The 20,400-nt window shown below is 40.8% G+C and overlaps 1 protein-coding gene across 1 annotated transcript; it reads left to right on the top strand.

The window, feature by feature from the left end:
* The first annotated feature begins 3 nt into the window (after window positions 1-3).
* Window positions 4-19,506, top strand: ppp1r14c (protein phosphatase 1, regulatory (inhibitor) subunit 14C). The gene is made up of 4 exons (XM_020638877.3): window positions 4-237; window positions 15,489-15,572; window positions 16,374-16,406; window positions 17,818-19,506. Exons 1-4 carry the CDS (start codon window positions 4-6, stop codon window positions 17,890-17,892), a joined length of 426 nt encoding a protein of 141 aa, XP_020494533.1. The 3' UTR covers window positions 17,893-19,506.
* The last annotated feature ends 894 nt before the right edge of the window (window positions 19,507-20,400 follow it).

Genomic DNA, 20,400 nt, shown 5'->3' with positions numbered 1-20,400 from the left:
GCAATGTCGGCCGCAAGTACCGAGACCAGCGCCCCGCTGCCCACCGCCGGAAGCCGGGTCTTCTTCCAACCTGCGAACGGCGTAGCCTGCGTGGGAACCGGTCCCATCACCGGGGACGACCCGGTGCAAAAGAGACAGGGCAAAGTGACGGTCAAGTACGACAGGAAAGAGCTGCGGAAAAGACTCGTGCTGGAGGAGTGGATCATCGAGCAGCTCAGCGAGTTGTACGACTGTGAGGTGAGTGGACACGGAGCGAGACGACGGCAAGTGAAGCCGAATGAAGGGCAAACAGTGGTCCTCTTTAGATTCTGTTACAATGTTAAGGATTTCAACAATCATCTTTCATGTGCCAACCAAAGCCCATAATCCACCAAACAGTCTGTCCCTTCAGGTTTGTGTAGTCTCTTTGTCCTCTCTGCTCGTTTCTGTCTAGGCGAGGATAGTGCAGGGATGTTGAAGCGACACAAAAGCTGTCTCGTGTAATTACGTGGCTGTTTGTTGGACTGTTGTGTTCACTCTTTGACGTGCCGTGCTGTCTTCCCTTTTAATCACGTCTGTCGTTCAGGAGCAGAGAGAGAGAGAGAAAGAGAGAGGTGGATGGCTGCTTCATCTAAATCACTGCGAGAGAAACCGCACGGTTGCGCCTTTTTACGCACCGATCGCGTTTTTCCGTTCTTTGGGAGACTGCAATCACTTTACTGTACGTGTATTAATGTATTGCTGCAACTGGATTTCGCAAGTGTTTTTCAACAATAAGTAGTCACGCTAGTGTTTCTCTGATGCAAAAGAAGGGGACAAGTTCCCCAGTGAATTAATTCCTCTCGCGTGTCTGTGGCTAATTTCTGACCCTTCTAACCCTTTCACCTTAGGAGGATCTGTCGCCAGACAATATTGACTGCCCGATTATTCTGCACTCTCACGTTCACAAGTCGCATTCTTTAACATTTAAAAGGGTTGAACACCGGAGGGGTTGCGTGCAGTGTGTGTGGAAAAAAAAAAGAGAGAGAGAGGGATTGCAGATACAGAGAGATATACCATAGGTGATGTGTGTGTGTGTGTGTGTGTGTGTGTGTGTGTGTGTGTGTGTGTGTGTGTGTGTGTGTGTGTGTGTGTGTGTGTGTGTGTGTGTGTGTGTGTGTGTGTGTGTCTGCTGCCACACAGTATGCTGCCATATCGAGCTAAGAGGGGGGATGGGGTTGCACTAGGGGGAGCAAAGGAAAGAAGGGCAGTGGGTTAAGGATGTGCTGATGCTGTGACTCTCCTCACCAGCCAATCACCTCCTCTGGCTCTGACCCCCTTCCTTGCAAAAGAGGGTCTGCACAACCACTCATATGCTGTTGGCCTATGCACACACACACACACACACACACACACACACACACACACACACACACACACACACACACACACACACACCAGAGACATACAGTATGTCTGCCACCTTGCCCAACCAATCAGGGATGTAGCAGGTGGTGTGAGTATTCAGGCACACGTGAACCTGTCAGAAAGAAAGCACCGAGGGTTTCATAAGGTTGCGTAAATGTTAGCGCTGGCAGGTATCCGTTGTTGTGTGTGTAGGTTATATTTTCTATGCCTTAGGCTACGCTGAGTCTCTGCTGTTTCTAAGGTTGATGGCCGGTTGTGCGCATGTGCAGAAGGGGGAAACACCTGCACAAATCACAGCAGGACTCTGAATGTCAACATCAAAGCATGGTTTTCCATCTCATCTTTTTCTCTCTGCTGACAGTGCATTGCAATGCAAATCTTTTTCTCCCCATACTGTAGGCAAATTGACTAGACCTTCATGTTCGGGTAGACATTATCAGTCCCTGTAGCTCCAAACAGCTCTAGCCTCTGAAACATTTTGCAAAGTGAATCTCTTTTGCAGCCATAAGCTACGACAGTATTTTGGCTGTCAACTTGTTTGCAACCTTCATCCCATTGTGTAGTCCTCATTTCTCACTCAAGTTGAATAAAAGGCAGCATAGCCTGCCTGAGTGTGGACTGGGTTTACATTTCAAAGCCGGCTGAGCTCTTGGCTGTGTGTCAGTTCACCGTCAGCAGGTGTGCTTGATCTACAAGTTGTGTGATGCTTCCCCCCCCCCCGCCCACGCAAATTGACTGTTGTTTGATGTGTGGATGAAAGGTTGGAGTGCACCGGGCCAATAATGATATATATTGGAGTCACGCTTTGGTCATGCAGTGTTTCCCTTTCTCCTTCAACTTGTGATTTGTTCAATGCAAATGTGTGTACGGCTTCTTAAAAAAAAAATCAAACCACAGGATGCAGCCGTTTCTTATTCCATCATTGCATTACTGCATGGAAAAAGTCTTATCGCTCTTGTGTTCAGCATCACACCTCCTCACATCTTTCACACAGCAAATGGGATAATATAACATGATGATCCCGGGGTATGTCTGATATCATGCCGTCTAGGGGAATAAGCACACAGTGTTGACTGCTGGTAGAGAGCTATGCAAGCAGGCTTTCAGACAGCGACGCATAATAAAGCCAGTGCATCATTATTTTGACATGTTGTCACTTTGGTGCATTGTTAAGGCTTACTTCCATCCGTGCATCTATCCGATCATCCATGAATAGATACACCATGGCAAGTGTTTGAGCAGGTTGCACTCTAAACTGCTGTGCTGGCGATGACACACGACTGTGAACAGGAAGTTACACACTCTTCATGTTTGTTAACACCTCCCTGACACAGGTGTGTATATGTTTTGGTGTGTGTGTTTGTGTGTTATAGGGAGAGGAAGAGACTGCTGATTTGGCTGTGGCAGGCTGGCTTAAAGGTCAGCCTCTGTATCAGTTTCATAGGAAAACCTGATACTAGAGGACATCACGCAGTGGGTTTGTGTAGGGGTGAGCTGATGTATTGTAATAGCGTGTTGAAAGGGGTTAATTCAAAGAAATTGGATTTTGATTTCAATTACAGACACACAAGAGAGGAGATCGTTAGACGTAAGGCAATATAACTTACTCACACGGAGTCAAAATATGTATTTTATATAGACACGAGTGGTATTGTTACTCTCAGCAAAGCCTTTTTCCTGGAAATGTAGACATTCCTCTAACCTTGAGACAAACAAGACGCTTAGGTCTATTTACAAAGATATCACAATATTTATTAGTGATATCTTAATGAGACGACGTCACACTGTTAACACACTGACATGCGTAACTTTCACAATCTCCAATCACACACATCCTCTCAATGGTGAGGTCTAACTTAAACTGCAAGATATATTTTCTCTCCCTCTGCTCTTTTACTGATAACACCAGTGTTGCACCACCCCAGCATCCACCTGGCTCCGACTGGGGTGTCAGATATTATGTCATCATCACTCCTCCTCAATTTCTGCATGTAAAATAAATTTTCGAGGAGTGACAAGGTCGGAGCCTAGATGCCAAACTTAAACTTTGTTCTGCTGCTGCAATAAATCTTTCAAACAATGCAAATGTGAGTTTTCTGACTGAAATCTTTCTTTATGTATTATGTTGAATTATTTTGTTGTGGTCAGTTTAAATTTTCTTTTACCCTCTATCTTTTCTCGAAGTCTCTGGGTGACAGGATAACAGAAGGTGAGTTCTGTCAGAGATGGATTTCATTCTGTTCTCATGGGATCTGTTGCCTCACTTCATTTCACCACTCAAAGCAACAGAGAGGAGAGTGAAGAAAGGAGAGAGAGGGGGGATGCTTTAATAGAGAGAAGGTGTGAAACCAAGGTGCTCCCTGCACACACCTTATTACAGCAAAGGCCTTGACTACACCATCTTATTCTCTCCTAGTCATTTTCTTCTATGTTGATGTCTGACAAAGTCATTGCTCAGGTGTTGTAGTGTTTCTCTCGTAAACTTCTTTACACTAAACTAATCCTCATTGGCTATGTCGTGGTAAATCAGTGGCAGTAAATCAATAAATACATTGATTACAGGAGATTATTTTGATTTTATTAATCCGGTGTTATTTTTTGTTAATTGATTGTTCCATAGGTCTAATAAATGTAAGAAACGATTGCAAAAAGCCTGTGTGACTGTCCTAAAGCTCAAGTAGATACCATCATATTCTGTGTACTGCCCCAAAATCAAAGCAAATCCCCAAAACAATTGGTTCATTATCACATGAAACAAATAAAAGCAGCAAACATGTTTAAGAAGCTGGGACCAAAAAAAAACCCAGGCTTCATTGCATTTGGCATTGACAAGAGATTGTTATATTTTAGATCCAGCACAGGTTGTGTTAGGCCTATTGGTCTAGTCTACTAGTGCAAAAAAGATTGTTTCTATACTGATTAGAGCTCTCAAGAACTGCCGTCAATGTTGTGCTTTGCCTCTGTGCAATGCCTGTCAGCACCTGTGTGTCCAATCGGACTCAAAGCTGATCGTTTGCTCGAACTGACATTGTTCCCTTTTTTTTTCTAGATCCTTGCTTGTGTTGTACTTACTCTCTGATGTATGTCGCTTTGGATAAAAGCATCTGCTAAGTGAATTGTAGAATTGTAGAAAAAAGAAAATAAAGTGTTTATATCATTTCAAAGTGATAGGCTATGGCACTAACCATACAATTTAGTTATCATTGTTGTATGACCTGGCTTAATACACAACCCAAGCACCAACAAACAAGTCTAGCAAATGTTCTGCAAATATAGTATAGTATAAAGTATAAACAAATACCTTTTTTTTGGGGGGGGGCATATACATTAGTGCATCTGATTATTGACATGATGACTTGGTGAAACATCCCATTTTTGGCAGATTTGGCAACATTTCTGATACTGGGATCGTTATTGGAAGAAATCTTATTGCTCAAGCAATAAGCTTTATTTCACCACAGAAAACGTATCCTGAAAAGATCATTTATGATGCTAATAATCAATACAATATATATAAAGTTTCATGACCTATAATCATTAGGTAGCCCACAATGGGGGTCTTAACCAGACTATATTGGATTAATGTAGAGTTCAAGTGTGGGTGTTTAAAAAGTCAGAATGTGGCAGCACAGTGATGATTGTGTTTGTCTGAGAGCACCTCAAACACAATCAATGGAGGCTGCTGGGAAAAGGCTTCTTTTCTGCGTATTTGAGAGTAACAGAGCAGAAGATACTGATGGAGTAGTGAATCTGTTGTTGGTCTGCAGACTCTGCAATTGTGTGTGTGTGTGTGTGTTGTTGGGGTGCATGCAGCAGAATGTATTGCCCTACTTTTTCATGGCTGGCCGTCAATAGAGCCCCACTCAATGAAGCGTATTCATGTGCACAAGCACAGACACTGCAGACATGCAGCGCTCTGCCCTCGGGCCATGTGTGTGTGTATCTGTGTGTGTGTGTGTACTGTTTGTCTTTGGGTTTGAAGGGGAGTGAAAAAAGGTCCTGCATATTTTTCTTTTTGGGTTGATGATAGGTCACTGCTTGATGGCAGATTTTGGGTGGCCAGCATTCATGAGTTTTTTTTTTCATATGGATGAGCATGAGTCCTCCACATGTAGACACACACACACACACCCACAAAGACACAAAAGCAGACACAAAGTTCCTGGTGCACATTGGACCAAATGGAGCAAGAGATCGAGGAGATCCTCTCACAGATAATATCAACTCTAAAGTCCTCTGTTCCCTTTCTTTCTAAATAACCATCACAACAACTCGGGAAAGGGGACCTCGTTTCCCTCAAGTTGTGTGTCGGAGGGCTGAATCACAGCCGTTTTTGTGTATCCGTGTGAATGACAAGCATTTCAGAATCCAGGGTTTGTCGCTGACCACTCGCTCTAAAATCCGCACTTGCTTCTACTCTAGGTAGACAAAACACGAACATCTTAATCCCATTATTAACTACCCCCCCTCCCCCCATGCCTGTTTCCTGTGACCTTGTCGACAACATTCAACCTTTACTTGCCTTTCATAGTGTTCTTGCTGGGAATGTATCATGTGAACCTCGCAGAGCAGCAGAGGAGGAGTAAACAGTGCAACTCAAGCCAAGTCATTAGCAACATTCAATAGTTTTAGGAGTAGCATGCGGGATAAGCACACACGCATATTGACACACGGTGAGCGAATGTTACCGGATACACTGTTGATACTGTGCTTCAGGCATTTGTGGAGTACATCCTCATCATTTAAAATGTCATTGATCATTTCTGACAGTGGATGCATTTGAGTCAACTCAGAGATTACTTTAGCACGTCTCACCTCTTACTGATTATTATCATTTTTATTTTGTAACTCTAGACGCTTCTGAAACAAACCAATGTGCATAAAAATCAAAAAAATCCAAATGTTTAATATTAAAGAGAAGGGGGAGACGTGGCAGAGCAGATTGGGAGTGATACTGAAAAAAGAGGAAGAAAATACACACATAATAAGCTTCAGTCCACAATGAGTTTTATTAATTTATTGATCTGAGCCAGGCAGATAGATGCAGCCATCGGGAGACGTAGCCAGCCAATGTGGTGTTTGTTTTAATGGGCGACCCTGATGTGTTTATGGATCTGTCGGGGAAGGTCATTGTCGTGTTTGTTTTCTGCATTCGGAAAGGCCGGCATCCAAACTCTCCTCCATTCGAACTTCACAGACCCAAAATAAACACTTGTTTGCCGTCCGTGTCCAAGCTTGTGTTGACACATTCATCTGCTGCTAAACTAATCAAACGTGTTGAAAGGATCGGATCCTTTTTAGCGGGCAGAGAGCCTCCAGCTGTTGAAACTGTCATAAACAGAAAGGTGCTGCAGAAAGGTGTCGGATATCTTAGAAGCAAAAGAGAGAGAGCAGAGGTCAAAATGTGTTTGTTCCCCTTTCTGTCACCTCTTCAAACGTCTCATCCTGCCGTCATTCTCTACGCTCTTTTTCAACTCCCTCTCTTGACCCGACGGGACAACCACGCAGCGACCTGTGTTTCATCCTCGTCTGCTTCTTCCTCTCTCGCAATATTCCTTTGAGATTTTTGTTCCGCCATCATCCCTGTGGCTTTTACATACATGCAGATTAGCAGTCGAATGTCTTGTGGTGCGCTCCTTTAATCACATACACCTTCCAAGCATACGAAGAGGTTTAATAGCTGCGCCGGTAATGTGATAACCTTGCCAAGAAGGATGCATGCTGCCGTACTTAGTATGGAAATTAATCATTACTCAACATGGAAAAAAAAAATCCTATTAGTATGTGACGATCTCCCTGGAAAAAAGAACACACACTGATCATGTTGGATTTAAATGTTGAAATGAAGGCACGTTTTCATTTAACTTATTTATGTTAGTCACTCTGTGTCTTTTATGGTTTTCCTATTTTATCAGCCCTGTATTGTTTGTTGTGCTTATGGGCTTAGCTGTGATCCTATAAAGCTGTCATGGAGTTTTTTTTCTGTTAAATATAAGAATGAATGGATGGATGAATATAAGAAAAACAAAATATCAAGAAGAGAGTTTCTGTGGGTTATTCAAATGAATCTTAAGTCTTGCAAATAAGTGACCTTGAGATCACAGTCAAATGTTCGTTAACTCAGACCAGCATTTTGAATTTTGGATCTTTGTTCAGCCGTATCGTTTTTTCTATTAGTTTTGAATTGAAGGATGTTGTCCGCAAATGAAAAGAGAAAGAACACGGGAAACGGTAAGACTGTAAAAATAGAAAGCTGCTGCTGCCGTGCATGAAAAGGAAGAGATGTTGACTTTTCACGCTCGCACACTGACTTTCTTGTCTTCCTCTGACGTCTCCTCCCTTCCCAAGTTGATCCAGTTAATCACTGGGTTTCATTGTCAGCAGGCACACACAGTTTATAAACTGGCTTGTGTACTAACGCTGATTCACTCTCTGTGGTTGGTTGGCACTGTGAGCAAATGCAAAACACTGCTGTCGTTCACACGTGCCTGTAAGAGGGCGGAAGAAGGGAGAAGCAAGCAGAAAGCCAAAGTTGGAGAGAAGGAAGATTATTGTTTTGACTTTCAAAGTTGACCGGGTGTGTATTTTATGTGTGTGTCTTTACATTTGCTTAATGACTGTGTGCATTTGGTAGCAAAGGATCCAATAAGTATCTTATATTTGTAGAAAATAACTTATTTTAAGTGCTAAATTGGTTTATATTTACAACATTACTGCTCCTATCTCTTCACTATAAAACGTTTTTTTTTTTTTTAAGCACAGCTGACTTTAAATAAATCCATTGACTGGACCGGCTGACGTCTTTTGACCCTGATTCTATTGACGTTTTAAGTCCATTTTGGCTTGAAGCTGTGGTTGGCGCAGAGAGCAAAGGTCCAAATGTGCCCCAGCTGTCAATATATTAGCCTCAGGGAAGGACTGCATGCCTGATAAATACACTTCAAATAGTCATGCTCTGCCAGACCACAAATCTGTGAAACAAAGTCACTAGAAGAGTCACAGATGCTGGCATCTTAATGGATGAATTCAAACCAATGCAGAGTCCTTTAAATCAGGACTTTAACGAGTTTGACCTTGTATAGACATAATATATAACTGCATGTGTACATTAATTCTATACTCGTAACTTTAAGAATGTATGGAGGTGGATATAAGTTGCCAGTAAGAAAGCTTCTTGTGTAATATATATCAAGCTGCTTACCAGGTCTGTAAAGTCTGCAGTAAAGCTATAATAAAGTTGCATAGAATCTCCTTTTTCCCCCTCAATACTGTGAATTTTAATTGTTTTTTCTTTAAGCAGTTAATAACAAGTGTGATGAAATCAGTTGGTGGGTATATTTAATTGCAGGCATGTCGATGCAAAGCACTGGAACCTATCAGTAGCTGCTAATGAAATGCCGATGGCTAGCCAAAGATAATAGTCGCCTCTTCACAATGTGACCACATGTTTGGGCAACAGAGATACCACATGAAGACGACCTTATCTGTGATTGCTCAAGTATGGCTGTTTGCATTCCTCTGCCAGTTTAAACCGCTGCCGATGGTTGTTGATGTCCATAAGTTAACATTCAGGTCAGAGCTAAAAGGAGTCATGTCTTCTTTTCAACTGCACAAAATTCAAAAAACCAAGTTTTCATTGTCTAGGATCCAAACTTACAACCACAATCAGATATTGTGGGGCAGTTTTTGGGGCGTATTTTCCCTGCAATGGATCTAAACACCTAGCTGACCCATGAGCTTATCAAGTTGTGTGGGAAAATAAACAAGGGCTACTACAGCCCGTAAGAAGCAAATCAAGCACAGCATTAAGGAGTGAATGAATAATGAAGACCTTATCATCACAATTAGATTCAGCAACACAGTTATTTTTGGCTGAAATTCTCCTTTGAGGATTTATTCCTCCTCCCAGCCTTAGTTTTCTACCGGTTCTCCGCTCTGATATATATGGTGTCCTCTAGAGTACAGCTGAATCAGCGTGGGAAAGAACCTTTGCTGCATGCAGCAGCTAACTTCATATAGGGAAGTCACATCATCTGTGCTGCATGGTTTCAGCAAACTGCATTGCCGAAGGAGGAGGGGGGGGGGAGGAGAAAAGAGCTGTAGAAACACTTCTTTCTAACACAGCATCTTCTTTTGTTGCTGCTCCAAGTTATTTGCTTCACATTTTCTTTTTGAGATGTGGAAAACCTGCATGGGACGCCTGACGAGCTCTCTCCAGCTGTTTTATCATCAACATCCTATAGGCCTCTCAGCTATCTTACTTGTCCCAACCCTCAAACTAGTGTGCAGTGCTCACGTTCCCATCCCTCATCTCACCCGGTCTCAAAAGATAAATTCATCCCACCTTGAGCTCCTCCTGGCTTTGATGTGACACAGCATGGCAGTGTAGCGAGAGAGGAAGAAAGCTGAGCTGTGAGGTTTGACTGTGTTGCGCAATCCTCCTCCTCCTTTCTCCTCTGCTTCATCATCACGGTGACCCACTTATCTCTGCGCTCCCCATCTCCCCGCATCTCATTTTCTTCTCCTTCTAATTATGACTCTTATACATACTTCTCATCATTTCTTTTCACTTCTCCTTCATGGTGTTTTTCACCTCTTATCTCTGCGTGGTGTGTAAATTAACAAACTTTCAAAATTTCATATTCTCTTTGCGCTCCCTTTTGTTCCTTTAGCCGTTTGCATTATTTTTTAATGACTTTTTCTACTTTACAATATTATCTCAACATTTCAAACATCTCCTTACTATTACATTTCACTTTCCTTGCCAGTCGCATTTATTTTCATTTTTTTTTATGTTTTCCCTGTAATTGTTATCACTTGCATTCAGAGCTGTGATAAAATAACTGTGGCTAAATGATCTTATACTGGATAAGTTGTGTGTGTGTGTGTGTGTGTGTGTGTGTGTGTGTGTGTGTGTGTGTGTGTGTGTGTGTGTGTGTGTGTGTGTGTGTGTGTGTGTGTGTGTGTGTGTGTGTGTGTGTGTGTGTGTGTGCTCCATATTATCTAAGTTAAGTGAGGATCTGTCATTTCAGCCACATGCTGTGTTACCAAGACACTTACCTTCAATATGACAATACAAGCAGAGACTGGATGTTCCTGTGCTCTGTGAAAATCAGGGACATAAGCACACCGTCTCTGTCTGTGTGTCTGCACACTAAATGAAAGAAAGCAGTGTTCTCTTCTTCACCTGACAGCTGCCATGATTGTCCAAACAAAACTTTTGGCAACAGTAACGACCCGTACCTGTATAAATTTCTAGCTTTCAACCCTAGCCAGCTCTATTTAACAAAAAGTTAAGTTTTTGAAGGTTACATTACTGTAAGGAGTAGAAAATCCACATTGACAGCATAGCATGCCAATTAACTAGCATGTTTACTGCTTGCTGTGTGAGCTACTATTACAGTGTTATCTTCAGACCACACTGGCTATGGGTATGTTGTATAATGCTATGTTAAGTTGTAGTGTTCACTTCATTGGAAATTCAAATGGCACTAAGAAATATCAGGTTTCTTTTGTATTTCCTTTATTAAAAGCATTGAGCCATTTCATTTAAATAATCAAATACTTGCAGGCTGTCAAACAATTAACATTTTTAATCACGATAAACAGTAACATTTAAATAATTCATTGCGATTTAATACATTTTTAATCGGTTGAAATTGCAATTTTTTTGCATTCAAACATAACAAACTACACTCTCATTCCTAAGAATAAGCTGAACTTGCAGCTTTCTGCCTGCTTCTATTTTTGAAAAAAGCCACTTTAGCTTGCCATTCATAGTGATGTATCATTGGCTCTTTATTTGTAGATTGTGGGCATGGCATAAATAGGCTACACTGAAACTTTAAAAGCATACATAATATAATTATCTTTCCATGACTGGCAGTAGAAAAAGCTTGAGCAATTATCTCTTCAGGAAATCTTAGCTGCTGTTCCATACAACTGGTAGTTCTAGTTCATATATTAAGCCCATGAATAGGATCAATCATGAATCACTTGGCCGCGTGAAGTGATTTCCTGTCAGAAGGACAAGTTGATGTATTGTTTGAATAGAGTGTGAATGGAGGTGAATGGATTGTGGTGAGTCACAGGGTCGGGCTGCTTACGTTAGCTTTGATTCACCTCTACGCAGACGAACCAGACTGAAAACGCTGCCAGCTGCTCAGCTTTCAGTGAAAACAAGTCTGACACCCGCATGCACACACTTTCTCCGCACACGGATAACACGCCGGCTGTCGGTGTTGCTCTGTGTCTCTTTCTCAAATTCCTTGTTTACTCACTAGCCCAGAGAAAGACTCAAAGTTGATTTCATTACAACAAACACTGCTCCTTGTTGTCTCTCTGATCAGCTACACATGAGATCCACAAAACTGTATTTCCCCCCCTGCTGTTATCTCTACATCCAGCATACGACTTTGCCCTCATTTGCTGCTTTTAGTCTTATCCAGCACATACAGACACACAAAATGTCTTATTGTTTAACACTGTATACACACTGGAAATAATACACTTGTGCTTCTTGTGTCCCGTTTTGGCCCTTCTTTAATCTCATAACGTCACAAAACAGTCCCCCCCCCACTCTTTTTTAGTCGTGTCAATTTCATACAAACTCAAAAGACAAGAGGCTCTTGTGCACATGTTTTCTGTCAGGTTGTTCTTTATTTCTGTCCAGTAGTTCGTGGTTGTGTTTCGTGCTGCTTGGAGACATATCAAAGTAAACAAAGTAAACATCTCTTGTTGTAACTCTTAGTTAAAGAGTACCTCGCATCTGCCATAAAATATGTATTCTAACAATCAGAGTTGTATGAGTTACATGACTGTTTTAATCTTCAGCTGTAACCACTACCGTGAAAAAAAAATCTGACCTTGCTTTGGCATCATTTTTGAATGTGTGTTCCAGTGTATGTGTGAATCTTGCATGTCCATTTTTGTCTCCTGACATTGCTCGCTGTCATTTTGTCACCCTTCCACTGCTGGCAAGATGGAAGGTTATTTTCCCTCGGGCTACTGGGTGTGACCTCAACTATTTTAGGCTCTAAATCACCAGCCGAACAAAACGACAGTCGGTGTTTATCTGCATGTTAAGTGTGTGGACGAGTGTTTCCATTCTTGTCATTGCATGCAGTGTTTTCAACACACTCAGGTTCTTTCTATCAAGCTCAACAGAGAGCCTAAGCACTGTAGTGAGCATTTCTCTGCAGGAGATTGATGGTGGCAAAAGTGGTTTCTGTGCGTGTGCGAGAGTGTGTGTGTGTTGATTTGCACATCGCTGGCAATTGCCTGCAGTCATGCTTCACACACAGGCCTTGCTTGCCCTAGTCATCAGCAATCACAGTGACAGAGGGTGAAGGAGTGCTTGCTGACAAGGGAAGAGACGCACGCACGCACGCACACAATAACTGACTTTCATTCTAGAAATGCTGGTTTTGTATCTAATGGGTGTCATCCGGTCATTTGGCTCAAGGTGCCTGTCAACCTTTTGGGACCTGAAGAAATGATTTAGCTGCACTGTCCTTAGTTTTACTTATCAGCAACCCTAATGATGGGTGCTTTTAAGAACATCTACTGCCTTTAAGAGGAGTAAGTACAAAAATCACAAATGCGTCACAAGCTTTTACATTAATATTCTAAAATCTTAATTTTGGGGTATTTTTTTGGCTTATTACTATTTTCAACAGCTTTTTTTATAAAACCAGAAGTTGTGTAGAAAATTCAAGCTCGACAATCCAAAAATTCCTTATCTATTTGGAAAGTAGTTCATTTGATATTTAACATTTTTTAATTGTCACTTTATAAGGCAGAACAGATGTTAATTTTAGATTTGTTTGGCTTTGAACCACAAATTAAACACAATACCTGCAAATGTGAACATTGGAAATAGCAGCAGCACATACAGTACATCATTTCTACCACCCTTTGTCAGTCAGTAAAACATTCCCCTAATTTCTCCTCCTCTCTTTTCCTGTTTCTTTAACGAGGAGGGATTTCAGAGCGAGACCCCCTCGCTAAGACGCAGCGAGGGAGAGAGAGAGATTTCAGTGAAGAAGTTCGGAGGAGGGTCTTGTTTGTAGTGAGACTGAGGTGCTTAAAATGCCGGCTGTGTAAAGGCCTCTTACCGGCTCAGGAATAAGGATGAGTGTGGGTTAGCCTTGTGTGTAAGTGTGTGTGTGTGAACAAATGCAAATGAGATATGTGCAAGCCCGATATGAGTCTCACTAAAGTCAAGTAAAATTTTAGACATGTAAACTACCGCTACCAAGGCGGTATTTAAATATTTTAAGAACACACAGTTCTGTAAATGTATCCTCGGAATTAAGGATTAATGTGAAAATATCCAGTTTCACTAAAGAAATAAAGTAATTCATCTGTACAAACACTGTGAAACACAGACGACCTGATGTACTACACTTGCTTTTGTAATTTCAAGTTGTAATTTTCAGCTAATTCAATTCTGTGCACATCAACCCACCAACTCATAAATGAAATCATGCTGAGCTTTAATGCTGAGAGCTACAATCAAATCATCCTTGCATCCTCCATATTTCTGTGTTTAATACCAGCGCAAGCTCCAGGCAAAAGTATGAGATATACACACACACACACTGCAAAGTTTAAAAGTGGCAGCAGTTTTTATGTTTGAGCAATCTTGGTGAAGGGATGTACCAATCATCTCTTTAGCTTGTGTAATGTTCTCCTTGAGAGTTATTGTATCTTTTATGTGTCTCTATGGCTTTTTGTTATATCAACAGAAAACTATTGTTACTCATAAAGAGCATGAGAATATCTCAAGACTTTTGTGATACAATACCCAAATATGAAAACAATGAGCTGAAGTTTCTGAATGCTGGAGAACAGGGTGTTGATTCTAAGTTTATTTTATTTGAATCAGGGACAGTGTACAAAAAACCCCATTAGTCTCAGAAGAGAAGAGATGCTTTGTACAAGATTTAGCTTACTAGCTAATGTCCATCTGTTGTCCCTGGGTTAAGTGGAATCACAAAATCTGCAAAAGTATTCAAGAGGAGGCTGAACATGGCTGAACGATGGAAGATGATAAAAAGGTAGTTGAGAGAAGATTACAATGACTAGACACCTTTAAGCCAAACATACAGCAGTTGCAGGTCTGCAGTGGTACACAAACTGTGGTCTTCTGCATAGAAGTCCATTTGATCCATGAACACTGACAACCCCAATCTACACCCTAACTTCCCACTACATAGAGGAAAGACTTGTTCCCAGTTGAATTAAAGCTTATTAAAGTCTGTATTGTATATCAATTCTGATATGGACTTTTATCAAAAAGCAGCAGAGTTCAATGGAGATGTTGCAACGTTTTTTTTCTTACTGATCGTTATTCTGATAACTAGACTGAAGTATTGGCACAAGTCAAGGGAATACTGAGTTATGCTAAAGGTTAGGTGCATTGACGTGCATACTCACAGATGTTGGTATGGGTAAAGAAATCATGTTATAGCACACTCACTGATGCTTGTGAACTGGATATAGAAGCTGTGCCTGTATGTCACATGGTTTTTATGGCTTTAGGTCCCTTCAGGAAGAAATTAGAATTAACATCATAGCTGGGATGGAAAGGTTGATCCTCCCTTCTTTATACCTCTTTTGCACAGGCCTTGTGGTGGAAGAAATTGGAGCAGGGGAAAACGGGACCTTTTGAAGTGGTGGGGAGCAGAACACAGCCTCTACCCAACAAACCACTAAACAGCCCTGCCCTGGCAGTGCCGAGTAGCACAATGACATTTCCATATGATGTTTGCTTCTAATATGCAAATACAGCGTATGTTCAGGCTGTTTGGTCCAGAGATGTGAAAATAGTGTATTTAATACAGACTTGGATATGTGCTAAGAGTTAATATGAGGGGGGTGAAACAAAGAGAAAGTAGTTAGGGTTGGTTTTCATGATGTGTTTGTGTCTGGAAAAAAAAGGAAAGGGGTGTAGCAAACATCAGACCAACACTGTTCTTTGGTATCCCATTTCAATTTCCTGTTTACCTCCTCTTTTCTTTGCTGGTTTGCATGCTATTGTTTCCTTGGCGTGCATCTCTTTTGGCAGCTAATTGATCTAGTGTTTTTCTGCTTTTCAGGAGGAAGAGATGCCAGAGGTAGAGATCGACATAGACGACCTGTTGGAAGTCAACAGTGATGACGAAAGAGCCAGCAAACTGCAGGTAAACATACACGTGTGACTGGTAGTGTTTGTGTAGGATTTTTAATGTCAGTGAATTGAAAGAATTGTTTTTGTTTGATTCTGGTAACATGATACATGAATATAATATATAGGTACTTTAATTTCCTCATAAGAAAATTTGTTCCGAATTTTTCTCCTTTAAGGATTTTCAGGACATACGTGACCCATCAACAAACAAAAAACACAAGCAAACATTTCAATATACACAAAAAACTAATATTTATATCACACAAAACACCTGAGCATATTGTACATTACTGTATCTCCTAATCTTGAGGGATTTGGGCAGATATAAAGAAGGGCCTAATAAAGTCCCATAAAAGATTGATGAGAGGAAGTGTTGCATCGATAAGGCTATATGTCATGTCCACGTTGCTTAACCAACCGTGCCGTTACAAAGCTTACCTCTTCCAAACATGTCAGGGCAAAGGAAGTGTACCATGCTAGTGTGTGCCCTACATCTTCAACCAGAGGGTAGAAGCTAAAACTCTAAAGAATGTGGGTTGGATCAGACACATACCAAAGCCCGTTACTAAGTAATGATGATTGACACAACCCACTTTTACAACGGACTGAAAGTATCTTGAAATGACACCACTTTGTTGTCAACATTTAGACAGTAAAAAAAACTCCAGCCACACACTAACCAACAACAAAACAGATCTCAGGATATCCAAATTTAAATTTTCTGTAGCATATCAGTGACTAAAATAACACTTCTCTTTTTTAATGTAGTGAATTGTTGTATTTTCTAATCTAATCTCTATTTATTTTTTTACAGGAATCATTAACAGACTGCTACAAACCAACAGAGGTGAGTGTCCTTTTGTGTCTGTCTTGTATATACAATAAAACGCTCAATATCAATAAACTAGCAGCTCTTGGGTGTAGACAGGAGTTATTATTGATGTTCACATGAGCGCTGTTCAATCTGTACAGTAAGTGTATTGAGAGCTGTATGTTGAAGTGTCAGTGTCCTACATGTGTATGTTTGTGGTTAATTCAAGTCTGGTGACACTCATATACATGGATTTCTCTTTCAAATGTAACTCTGACCTTAATACAACAGCATGTTAGCAGTATGCTCTCGATATAACTGTTCACAACCATGTTAAACTTGTTAACTAGTTAAGAGATTTGTTTATGGTTTGCATGTGTGCATAGAGTGTGAAGCATCCAGGTTCGGGTAAGGTAGGGTTAAGCTATTTTGGTGATTAAAAGAACAATGGACCAATCACATTAGCTCTACATACGGTGATCTCGGCCAGCCTAGACTCCCCATCTGTCATCTGTGTGTGGGTCTCTGTGTGTGTGTGTGTGTGTGTGTGTGTGTGTGTGTGTGTGTGTGTGTGTGTGTGTGTGTGTGTGTGTGTGTGTGTGTGTGTGTGTGTGTGTGTGTGTGTGTGTGTGTGTGTGTGTGTGTGTGTGTGTGTGTGGCATGAGGTCAATGTGAAAACCACTACAAGGTCACTGCATGGTATCCAAAGCCACTGTAGTATCCAGCCAGGTTGACAGGCGCTGATACTTGTCACACCTACACACACTCGTACACACACACACACACTAATGCGTTGTAATCCCCTGAGAATGGAGCAGCACAGATGCCATTTTAAACACAATCCCACAAAGGAGGCATCAGCTGGGGGATAAAAAGTGAAAGACAGAAAGGATAGAGAGAAAAGACAATTGTGAAAAAAGGTAGGGTAGATGAAAGAAGGAATGAGATCACTGTTAGCAACAACAACAAAAAATACACTGGGAAAATAGAAGGCATTGAAGGAAGGAAATGAGGAAACTATTACAAAGAGAGAGGAGGAGATGGATACAGAGGGGTGTATGTAAAGATGGAGAAAGACATAGCAGAGTATAAGAAGGAGGAGAGGGATACAGAGGAAGACAGAGGAGGGGGAGCCATCAGTAATTAGGTCATGCGCAGTGTCACCCCTGCTATAATGAGTGGGATTATCTTTCTGAATATTCTCCATCGTAGTGGTGCACCTCAGTACAACCTTTTCCTTAAAACACGAGATGTGTGTTCACTTTGTTCATGTTTCCTTAATGAGTTATCGGTTTTATTATCAAGTATTTAATTATATCAATTTGACAGGTAGTGTCACAATATCTGTGAAATTCCCCCCAAAGCTAATATTTTCTTTACTTAGTGTTCTTGTTTTTTTAGAATGTGAGAGAAACTGTTTTTCTAATGTTTTCCTTTTTGTTTGCAGGACTTTGTCCGTGACTTGCTGGGCAGGATAAGGGGAATGAGAAAACTCAGTGCACCATCTAAGAAGGGCCTATAATGGCTGTAATGCCCACCATCAACCAACCACTATGTCATCTCAGCTACACCTACTTAACCCACTTGACATGGACTCTCATCATGAAGAATAACTTATATAAACATTACAGCATTAGTAACTATTCTGCAACCTGCAAACATAACTCCATGCATTTAGCACTTTTCATCCATTTTACAATCACATATAGAATATCAAGGTATGTAATAATATTTGACTGTTTGAAGGTACTTGACAAACGAAGCCAACACGGTTCAAAAGCATTCAGCCACAATAAAAAGTAAAACCCTGGAACGTGCCAGACAGAACTGCAACTTGTGCTTTAACACCGACGCCAACTTATTTCACATTATTGAGCCATGTTACAAGCAAACGCTGTGATCGCAACAGCCATACAGACTTCGACAAAAACAAATCTCAAAAAGGGAGGTGGTCATAAACTGTTTGTACTGCGGTAGGTGTGAAACTAGTTATAGCACTATGTAAACACAATGCTTCATGGTCTTTCTTTTTTTTTTTTTTACCGAGGTATTTTGCTGTTACTTCTTTTTACAAAATGTACTGTGTGTTGCCATTTATTGTTCATGTGATTGAAATGTGGTCTTCAAGTTTTTGTGCTACTTTAAAAGTCAACCCTGCTCATCCTCACTCTGCTTTCAAATGTTTGGGAGGGCTGTAGTTTTGTTTTGTTTTTAACACAAGGCGTTAATACATCAGCTATGTCCTTTTTTGTGATGTGTAAAACTCTGGGAATAGTGGGGACGGTTTTGCAAACAAGACTTAACATAGTGACAGTTTTGCTTTTTTTACCCACTGTTCTAGAACACTTTTCACCGCAGCAAGGCATGATGGGTGTTGCAGTTCTCTGCAAGAGGCTACAAAACCTGTATGATTGACAGCCTTTCACTTTTTCTGTTACACCGTGGTTATACATAACTCTCCCTCATCAGATTACATATCAGTTAATCATTTAGGTTTAAGCACAAAGCCCAAACTTTGTTGTCCCCACCCCCTTCCCACCCCCTCTGGGACACTTTACTCTGCTAACTCACCTCTCTACAGTGGTTGTTGTTGCCTTTAAAGGACATTCAGGATCAGGTCACCTTTATTTCAGCACTGAACCTACTGACAACCCAATGGCAAATATGTATGAGGAAAACTTGGACTCTTAAACCTGTCAAGTCCTGTATGGATGAGGTGTGCCAAAACTGGGAGTATTACATCCTAAACGTCATACGTCAAGGAGGCATTAGAGTGACACAGCCTTTCCACAGAGATTGTTTGTTCATTTGGTGAGACATCAGAGTATACAAAATGTTGAAGACTTTTCCAGGTTGCAGAAAATATGTTGTAATTGCATAATCCCGGGAGGTTTAAGAGGTGAATTAAGTTATTTATTGTTGTTAATTACCTTCGTGCACCAACACAATTAAAAACCAACTTGTAAGCTCTGGTACAATCATGACTCGTTACTGGGTTGGGTTCAGTTTCATTTCTGAGCAGTCACTTGTGAGCTGACCGAAATGGAGCAGTCCTAAACCTGCCATGTGATTTAAACCTTCAGCTGCCAAAGACAAAAGCAGGGCAATGTTTGATTTTAACGTAACACTTGCAAAGCACCCGTCTTGCATGCTACCAACAGAGAAAAAAACACTGTAAAAGAGAATAGATATTATGACTTATAATCAAGCAAAAAATTAAATAATCCTTTTTTTTTTGACTAAGCTAACATGTCTGACTTTATAGAACTTTTTTTGTGTTAAAACAACGTGACAGTCACGTTGGAGAGAATCCAGGACATATTTAAAAAATGGTGCTGTTTTTGATGTTCTTTCCAGGTTTCGGTTGTATGAAACACATGTTCACTGTCGAGTGATGCCAGAGAAATGTGTCTGCTGGACGTGTACGCCTGTATAGAATGGGCGCATACAGTCTAAAGCAGAATCGTCTTTGCGTTCCCTTTCCTCAGTTTGAAACAAGCTGGATAGATGTCATCACACTCCGCTTGCAGGGGATGATTTGATATACAAAAAAAGATCCTGATTGATGTAGTGAAAGGAAATGTTAAACGGGGCAGCCATTAAAGGCAACTGTGATGTATCCAGGAATCGTGTTGAGGTGCGCCATAAGATTTTTTTTCTGTAAAGAAACAGTTCAGGAGCAATAGGCTGATATTTTATAATTTGGGGGATTTTATGTGGAAAGTATTTTAAAAGTGTCCATACTAGAAAGCTTTAAGTTTGCATGTATTTTTAAAATCGCATGTAGAGGGGAACATTTTGTTGGCCCAATAATTTTTATTTCAAGAAATAAAACACTTTCCTTTTTATACCTTTTATTATTATAACTATTATTAAGACTAAAATGTTACGTTATTTCAGCAGATTTTTTTCTGTACATCCACAATAAGCATTCTTGTTTTTAAAATGTAGTGTGGTGTGTGGTTTGTTTTTTGCTGATAATAAAAATGGAGGACTCTACCGTTTGAACATAAGTCTTACGTGTGTATCT

Source organism: Labrus bergylta, chromosome 15 (genome assembly GCF_963930695.1).
Source record: "Labrus bergylta chromosome 15, fLabBer1.1, whole genome shotgun sequence".
Taxonomy (NCBI): domain Eukaryota; kingdom Metazoa; phylum Chordata; class Actinopteri; order Labriformes; family Labridae; genus Labrus; species Labrus bergylta.
Note: the sequence above shows the minus strand (reverse complement) of the source record. Positions and strands in the feature narration are given on the sequence as shown.